The 9,479-nt window shown below is 40.4% G+C and overlaps 1 protein-coding gene across 1 annotated transcript; it reads left to right on the top strand.

The window, feature by feature from the left end:
* The first annotated feature begins 2,921 nt into the window (after nt 1-2,921).
* LOC104449446 (LEAF RUST 10 DISEASE-RESISTANCE LOCUS RECEPTOR-LIKE PROTEIN KINASE-like 2.4) lies at nt 2,922-9,479 on the top strand. The gene is made up of 3 exons (XM_039316173.1): nt 2,922-4,552; nt 7,930-7,959; nt 8,043-9,479. The coding sequence occupies exons 1-3, from the start codon at nt 3,781-3,783 to the stop codon at nt 9,215-9,217; spliced, it is 1,977 nt and encodes a 658-aa protein (XP_039172107.1). The 5' UTR covers nt 2,922-3,780; the 3' UTR covers nt 9,218-9,479.

Raw genomic sequence — 9,479 nt, 5'->3', positions numbered from 1 at the left:
TGCAAAATTTGTGCAAATTATTGAAGAAGGAAAAAGTGGATGCAAAGAAGGAGAAAATCGCAATCATTTCAAAAAAAAAAAAAAAAAACAAAAGGGGCATCAAATTAAGGGGAGCATAAGTCAAGTGTGATTAAGTCAATTTAATTTTTGTCTCCTCTTGATTATGAAAGAAAAGGTAACGTATGTTTGAACTTGATAAGTTCTACATGATCCGGTTAGTATATTTTTTATTTACACTTACTTTTTTGTCACTATAAATCTCATATTTCCATTATTTTTTATTATGACAAAAAGGTATGTGCAATTTTTATATTGCATTTGTGATCATGGATATATATTGATGTCTATGGTATTTGATTCTACAAGAACATGAACTATATTGCATATATTTATGTTCACAGTAGCATCTATAAGGTATTGTTTCAGAAAATTACGTTTCATGCCAAATATGTTTTCAAGATTGTGTGTGAAGATGCATAATCTTTGTAATATTCCTTCCATTATTATTTTTTTTTTTTTTGTGATGCTGACAAAATGGGGAGAAAAAAAAAAAGCATAACACTAAATGTAACATGAAGATTTTGAAGATCTTTCATGATCTTGCTCTGCTCACACGGAGCTATATAAAAACAAGAAGTTTTCTTGAATTTATTCTTATCTTAGACTTTTTAATCAAAGTTTCTTTACAAATCTTATTCACTCTTATTAGCTCGATATTCTATAAGGAGTTTGTAATTATCTTTACTATATCAACAAAAATTCTTATAGAATTTGCATTGTGTCTTATCTAAAATCATGCTTTTGATAGAGTTATTTGATTATTAAATTTTCTCAAAATCTTTTGTTAAGTTACGCTTAAAAGTTTTGTCATCATAAAAATGGGGGAGATTGTTGATGAAATTTCTCAAATTGATTTTGAAGATTGACAAAACTTATCGAAGTAAATATTTTGATTCGATGATAAGTATTTTTAGGTGGAAAGTCGATGAGATGTAATCAAATGTTATCAGACGTTATCAATCAGTATCAGAATCACTTAATTATTTCCTTTCTTATGTGCTTTGTCAAACTGCTAGGAAGAAGATAATATCCTTGTGCAACAGCTAGTAGCGATTGGTTAGATTTTCTACCTTATATATAAGGAGTTCCAAAGGAAAGTGTGTCTCGAAGGTTTGGATTTTCTAGAACATTAGACTTAAGGCAAAACATTTTTTCCACGTTAAAACACTTGGAAACCCAAACTGCTGTATGGGCGGCAAAAGTTATAGGAAGTATCAACTTCGGCGATCCCTGAAGCAATTAGACCTTCTCAACCAGATCTAGGACCAATGGGTAGATTGGTTGGATAAGTCCTCTTAAAGATATATCCAGCTAACTAGGAGGAATTTAAGAGGAGGTTTCGAAACTGAAGGAAACAGAATTTACATTCACGAGAATTGAAACTTTTAATTCCAAAGTTTGAAGAGTGTTTATGATCTTATACATTCGGCTTTGTAAGCATCATTATGTAACCATTTAGAAGTTAAGAATATGTGAGGAGTTATACACATAAGCTTAAGTGTTCAAAGCTCAAATCTTGTAACTTCTTATCAGTTCTTATTAGTGGATTCTTCGCGAGAAAATGGACACAATCTTGCAAAAGCCTAATTACTATAAATTTCTTTGTGCAATTCTCTATTCCTTACTCTTTTTATTTATTGTGATAGAATTATATACTAGTAAGATCTAACTAAAGTTATCTCGCTGCAATATTTATTTAATTTTTTTTCATTTTCACATAATTACTTATTCACTCTCTTTCTCTCTAGAGGATAGATCTAGCCATAATAGAAGAGGCACCGGCTCTCTCTCAAATCATCCCGCAAACTGTCGAGCAACTTGCCAACTTGCGAAGACTTTTACGGCCGTCTAGAATTCTCTGAAGAAATATCGGCCAGTGCAAGGTGGCAAGCACTAAATGCTTGAAGACCACGGACTTCCCATCCCTACCAATAGGCAGCCTCGCCTTCCCAATTAGCGTGCGTGTGGGTAGAGAAAAACAATTTAAAGGGTTGATAGTAGAGGAAGAGTAGGAAGGATTCTCCTACGTGTGAGGTCCGCAAACAAAGCAGGGGGTGAAGTGACGTTGCTAATTATTATTTTTTTCAGAATATATGATTACCCATGTTCTCGGCACTAGTCGTCGCCCAGGCTCGTCTTTGGCTGGGAATATTTCGGCTCAGGACAAATGGTATTAAAGCGGGTTTACAAACAATATGGGCAGATACCAAGAAGAAATTTATTGTCACATTTTCAACTAGCTAGTGAAAAGAGGTGTTGTCGAGGTAGCGCGATTAGCTCTGAATGCCACACTTTTGACGAAGAGCACAAGTAATTGGAGATTCGCAAACAATTTTGACCGAAGGAAAATGATCGATGTTATAAGGTAGTCTTCCATCGACCTCCCATTTCTAAGGTGACAGAGACGTTGTAAGGCAGCCTCCAACTCTTGCCTATACCACCTAACCTTCGCTTCTCCACCGGTATCACCGAGGTATTTTGAAAGAATACATAGTCGTCATCAGTGTTCATCAATACCGAGGGGCAGGAGTCGGGAGAAACTGTGATTTAGGCAGGAAACACGGATACCAGCGTGGCAATACGTATGGTAAAATAGGACCTGAATCTCCTTGGACATCTACTTTTCGCACCTTCAGCTCAAAATCAAGTCATTTGTAGATCATGTATATACGGGAAAGACATGCATTTCTCCTAAGGTGTACGAGAAAATATTGGGGACAATAATTGTGCCCAATTAGGGGGAAAAAAGAGTCCATCCGTTTATCGACACGTGTCTAGTAGGTCCACATCTCAGATTTTTCAAAAAATCTTTTCTCAATCATTTTCTTTCTCCCATAAACACCCTACGTCTCTCTCCTCCGTCGCTCTCTCCATCTCTTTCCTTTAGGAACAGAGGCAGAGATCTTGGCGTTTATGGAAGCCGGTCTTTCCTTCACCAAGATCTTGGCCTCCGTCAACCGGCCGGCAACGGAGTAGTCGATGGAGGCCGAGATCTTTGTGCGGGGGGAGAAAGGTGACGGGGTGGTGGAGGTCGAGCATCTCGCCGCGGAGCTTGTCGGGCTTCGCATTGATGAGGGCCAGCTCGTCGGCGAGGTCCTAGGTAAGGGATGGGTCTAGGCGATGGCTATGCCGACGCTGCCGACCCGGACGACGGCGATCTTAGTGTGGCGCTTGGAGGGCGATGGCTGGGGATGTTCTGGATCGGCTTGGTGAAGGCTTGGGTTAGGTCCAAGCCACCGGGGATGAGGTAGGAAGCTGACGAAGCTTTGTGCATCTGCGACAGTGTTTTGAATTTGAGGTTTGAGAGAGAGAGAGAGAGAGAGAGAGAGAGAGAATCGAGGATGAGTGAAGACGGAGGAAGAAGAAGAAAGAGGGAGGGGTGTTTATGGAAGTCAAAAGACAAGTGAAAAAGATAATATTTTAAAATCTGAATTGGGCGCAGCGGATGGACTCGTTTTTTTTTTTGTTGACCGGGCACAACAGCTGTGCATTGACTACAAGTCAACAAAAGGGAGCAAAAGCCATCGTGACGCGGAAGTTTCCAAGTCTTCTCAAACTGCTTTAACTTTTCCAAACCCATCTCCCATCTTCCGTTTCTCATCTTGCACTCCAGTGATTCATCCCTCACAAACCATCTTTTTGAGCCTGCTATCTGTTTTCTGAAGCAACAGCAACAACCACGCTCCATCCAACCGAGCAGGAACTTGTTTTTCCACCAGAATGATTGCTCATCTTCAGATATGTGCCATGTTCTTGGTCTTGCTGATTGAGATCACTCGATCGCGAGGCAATGATGACTTGTACTCGAATTGCAGCAACCTATTCAACTGCGGGAACATCCAAGGCGTCGGCTACCCTTTTTGGGGCGGGAACCGATCCGAGAGTTGCGGCTACCCGGCGCTACGACTTGATTGCGAGAACAACACTGCCAGTATCACGATATCCAATGTCAAATACAAGGTTCTTGATTTCTACCCCGACACCGACGTACTACAGATCGCCCGTGAAGATTTCTCGGCTGGAATCTGCTCCCCTGACTTCACTAACACCACTCTCGACCCTGCACTCTTCAGCATCCTCAACGGCTACATCAACTCCACATTCATCTACGGTTGTGCATCTAAACCGACAGGGAATGTTTCGAGCAACTTCTTGTGCACAGACAGTTATGTGATTCCCGAGGCTGTTGGTTATGTGATTCCCGAGGCTCTTGGGCAGGAAAGATGCTTGGGGAGCGTGGTGGTCCCCGTCTCTCAGACCCTACCGTCCCAGTTGGGAAAAAGCCGGGCGAGCGTGGAGAAGATATTGCAGCAAGGATTTGAGGTCAAGTTAGGTGTGGATACTGCAGCGTGTAAAGAGTGCGCTCCAGGAGTCTGCAGTTACGATCTCTCAACGAATAAAACGGTTTGTCATTGTGCGGATGGATCCTCGGGGTCGGCAACGTGTGTGCCGTCTGCCGCCGGAGGGCCTCAAGGGCAGCCTGGTTCAAAAGGTATGTCTTTCTGCAAATTAATTTCTGATTATTCAATTGACAAGAAATTAAGAAATTAAGGGAATGAAAAATCCCCCTGGTTAACTCAACGATTATCTGGCTGAACTCTGCATTTTGACTAAAGTGAAAATTGCACCAGTAGTCCTCCCAATATTGGCCTGACTCCTGAGTATGTTAAACATGACTATAGCAGAGCTGTGGTACCATGACTATTCTGATAAACAAGCCATTTTGCATTCGGTCCAAATAGTAGTCATTGAATCATCCTGTGTATGAGGAACGAATTGGAGCTGTAATGGTTTTAGGGGAGAATTATATACTCCTCTGCCTAATATCTTTATTTGTTTTGATGCTTCTCGTACAAAATTCATGTAGAGTGACATTTTCAGTAATGCATCTTGGAGGTAGTTTAAGGTGAGGCAGACTTTGCACCTTCTTTTCTCTATTCTTCCTTTGTTGTAGAGGCACAATGAGTTCGTCAGGCCACATGATTGCCTGCTCTCTCAGAGCATGTTAGTCTGCTCACTGAGATGGGACTGAATGTTACTATTTTCCTAATCAATGTTTCTGCTTAGAGCTTCTTACCAGACCTGACAGTTTTCTATCACACAAGCACAAAGGGAATTTTTAGTACTTTCAGTACCATCGTTGGCCATTTACCTCATGCAGCCAAGTTAAAATTGCCAAGACTGATATGAGGATCTGTGATAAGGACCTTATCTTGAGTTTCACCATACAGATAATTGAATATTCTGTCTGTGATCCATTATAATCTGGAGGTGGAAAAAAAGTAAGCAGGCTTAGCAAAGCTTGCTTAATCAAAGTTGTGGATGGCCAATGCTCCGCAAAGTCCAATAGGAGCTTTCAGTGGACCGAGAACCACCAAGCACCAATAGCTTCCTAACCTGTTCATTCCCTTCCACTAAATTTCTCATGTGGAAATTCTTCTTTACTTTGAGCTCTATGAATTAGGTCATTCCAGAGAAACCATTCCTTGAATGTACTGGTTGCTCTAGCATAGCTAAGCAAGTCATTACCAGAACTGAAGTGGCCAGTAGTTGTGCAACTCTCGGTGTTATGTAGAAAATACAGTACATTTTAGATCATCAACCTCCTACCTTTATTAAAATCTCAGTGTCATGCCTCACTTCATGGGCATAAATTGACTCAGTTCATTATATGACCTTATCCTTTAATATTCCTCTTCAGCTTTCTGATGCTGTGCAGTGGCCTGATTTCTAGAGAAAGCACCATTTAGCTCCATATTCCAATCCATGGTTCATGTGGAAACTCTTCTTCACTTTGAGCTGTATGAAATAAGTCATTCTGAACAAGGCAATTTGTGGAACATACGGGGTTGTTGCAAGCATATCTGATGCTATTGCCATTACAACATTACTCTGTCAAGGACGAAAGAGCTAAAATTGCTATAGCTATATGCCTTAGGCCATGACCTTGCATTTGAATGTTTTGCCGTGCTGCGCCGACAATGTTAGAATCTTGTCCATCTGAGATCTATGAAACTGTTGATGACCATTGTTCCCCCTCTTTTTTTAGGGCATCATCACTTAATTCAAAAAAGGCTTGAAATGGCAATTATTGCTAAAACAAATAGTGTATTTTGTGCTTGCTGAGATGATCATACCGGAACTCAGAAGCCCTTTAATTGGTAATCATTAACTCTCACCAAATTACCAAACTCAGTAGCGCTTTTGCTTGTCAAAAACCTGGCTAGACTCGAATTTGTAAATTAATTGATAAAGAGAGACCAGATCAGACCAAGTCGCACATATTCAAATTGACTGGCAGCGGCATCTAAGAATTTTCATACCAAAGGTTCTCTTTGAACAATTTCTCTTCTTTCTTTACCAAAATCCACCAACTTCTATCATCGATTCCTAGTCAAGCTTGGAAATCATTTTACTTTTCCTTCTCTTCCTTTTTCAATGTGTTAAGTCCAAACTAATGTTCTCTCCTCCTGATTTCATCTCCCAAAAGAGATGCATCACCATCACCATGCTCTGTGGCATCTCTCCAGATGCGTTTTATCAGAATCCGGATCCCAACCTTAGCTTCAAAGTCATATGGTGTCAGCCTGCAGAACATCATTTACCCCTTCTGGGGGTTGAATTGCGCCTCACATGGCAGCTTGGCCAAGTGCGCAGAACACCATATTGAACCGAGCTTATCAGGTTCTCTGGGTTGCTAACACCTTCTAAATGAAGTTCACTAGAACAGACTATTGGAACACGATCTGCACAACATATTTCTATGTACCACCCAGAAATCATCAGCCCTTTCTCCTGCATCACACATTCACGTGACCCGTAACCTGACTCTGTAGTATAGCTGCCAGGTAGGCCTAACTGAAGCCTCACTGGCTGTGAACGGCCAGTTTAACTGGTCCATCAATGACACCACTTTTCGATAAGGAAAGTTAGCAATATCACAAGTTACTCTTGTGTCGACCTCACGTCCTTTATGGGCTACTTTGGCACGTGCAATAAGAGCATGGTACTGGCCGTGAACCAACCAACAATTTAGCAGATAGAGTCTAATCTGACCAACATAACAGTAATAGCAGCCCATGAGGCTTTGGTCTGATGTGGACGGTGGGTGATAACTGCAACAGTCTCTAGACTCAGGCGGGCAGTGCAGACAGGATACAAAGTCTAGCAATTTTGTGTGCTATTGTCAAGATAAGTCCTACTCAATACATGCTCAGCTATGTCATGTTCTAAGTCTTCATTGGGTCATTAGTTTGATCTCCGGCTGAGAAATTCATTAGGTCACTGGAAGTGAAATCTTGGACTTTGAAATGCTCAATGACGTTCATAATGCTGCGCCATGGCTGCAGCTGGGCATGGGCGAATAGATTATGTGGAAATTATGATCAACCATGATGAAAATTATGAATATCCTGGAAAGTCAATGTTATATATAGGTCCATTCTCACTGTTCGATTTATTTATAATGTTAGTATAAACTGTACTGATGAGTCATAAGATGGTCAGTATGGTTTTAGGCCGACGAGTCTGAGAAGGCTCCACTGTGATCAAACCTTTTGTAAGTCATCTTAATCCATTAAAAACCTTCAGACTGCAAAAAAAAATATACTAACAAGTAAGAGGGCTAGTAGATTTTCTATCAAGACCTCCAATCCAACGGCAATTGGGTCTTTATACTCTCAAGAAATTGAATCCGCCATTCAGTTGTCCCTATTTGTTACCAATGCCTCTTATTTTATTGAACTAATAAGTGTTTGAAACATGCGTAAGACATAATTAAGTTTTTTACTGAAGCACTAAAATAGATTCACAAAACATTTTAGACATAATTTGCATCAGATTTGGAAATAATAGATATTCCTTTTCCAGGATTCCACGGGTGGGGTGAAATCTTCTCAGGTAAACATCTCTTTGCTATCACTAAATTTGTATCTCTTGCTTTGGTAAATCACTAATATCTTTCAAGTGATTGAAAATGACAGCCGGAGTTCTTGCTATTGGTGTTTCCATATCTGCAATTGGCACCATTTTCATCTTCAAGATTACAAATGGAATCTTCCCATGGAAGCTTCTACTCTTCAAGAAAGAGAAAGATCAGGATGTTGAGAAATTGATGGGGATCCATGGATCTCTTGTTCCAAAAAGATACCGATATATTGATTTGAAGAAAATGACAAACTCATTTTCAGAAAAACTTGGTCAAGGAGGATTCGGTGTAGTGTACAAAGGGAAGATCGGAGATGGTTGTCCTGTGGCAGTGAAAATTCTGACAGAGTCAAAAAGTAGCCCAGAAGAATTTATCAATGAAGTGGTGAGCATTACTAGAACTTCTCATGTTAATGTAATCACTCTTTTAGGTTTTTGTTTCGAGGGGAACAAACGAGGTCTAATATTCGAGTATATGCCTAATGGTTCATTGGATAAGTTCATATCTGCTGGAAGAGCTTTAAATATGAACAGTCTATATCAAATTGCGATTGGCATAGCTCATGGGCTAGAGTATCTACACCGAGGCTGCAATACCAGAATCTTGCATTTCGATATAAAACCTCAAAACATCTTGCTTGATAGAGATTTTATTCCCAAGATTTCAGATTTTGGTCTTGCTAAACTTTGTCACGGGCAAGAGAGTGCTGTATCAATTCCCGGCATGAGAGGAACAATTGGGTTTATTGCACCAGAAGTTTTCAATCGAAACTTGGGGAGAGTCTCTCACAAATCAGATGTTTATAGTTACGGAATGTTGGTTCTTCAAATGGTAGGCATTAGAAATTCCGACATCAAAGTTTCCAACAGCAGTGAAATGTACTTTCCAGAGTGGATTTATAAGAACTTAGAGGTTGGCAAACATCTAAAATTGCCGATGAATGTGACCGAGGAAGAGGAAGTGCTAGCAAGGAAGATGCTTATCGTGAGTTTGTGGTGCATTCAAACCAATCCATTTGATCGACCTCCAATTGCGAAGGTGATAGAAATGTTGGAAGGAAGTTTTGAATTATTGCAAATGCCGCCGAAGCCCGTGTTCGATAATACAACACGGCCACCGTCGCAACATCGGGAAATGACGACTTCGAATTCCAATGGGAGCCATGAGGAGGACAGAATAGTAGAGAATTTAGAGGAAAGCAATGACAAATGGCAGAGTGGTAATGCCTGACACAACTTCTCGAGGTAATTGTCATGCCTTTCTTTAGATTCAAATTTTTTTCGTAGAATTACAACGAAAATAGAGAGAACAGATAAGCGGATTTTCATTTGGACAATCGTAGCTACTTGCAAGACCAGTAGCGAGAATGATATGAGAAGTTCAACTAAGTAGATCAAAGGCTGTTTGTAAAAACACCGGAACTTGGAAGATCAGTGTCATCTCTCATAGGACTCACACTGAAATTGATCCCAGCTACTTCACACTTCTAACA

This window comes from Eucalyptus grandis, chromosome 6 (assembly GCF_016545825.1).
Source record: "Eucalyptus grandis isolate ANBG69807.140 chromosome 6, ASM1654582v1, whole genome shotgun sequence".
Classification (NCBI taxonomy): Eukaryota; Viridiplantae; Streptophyta; class Magnoliopsida; order Myrtales; family Myrtaceae; genus Eucalyptus; species Eucalyptus grandis.
Note: the sequence above shows the minus strand (reverse complement) of the source record. Positions and strands in the feature narration are given on the sequence as shown.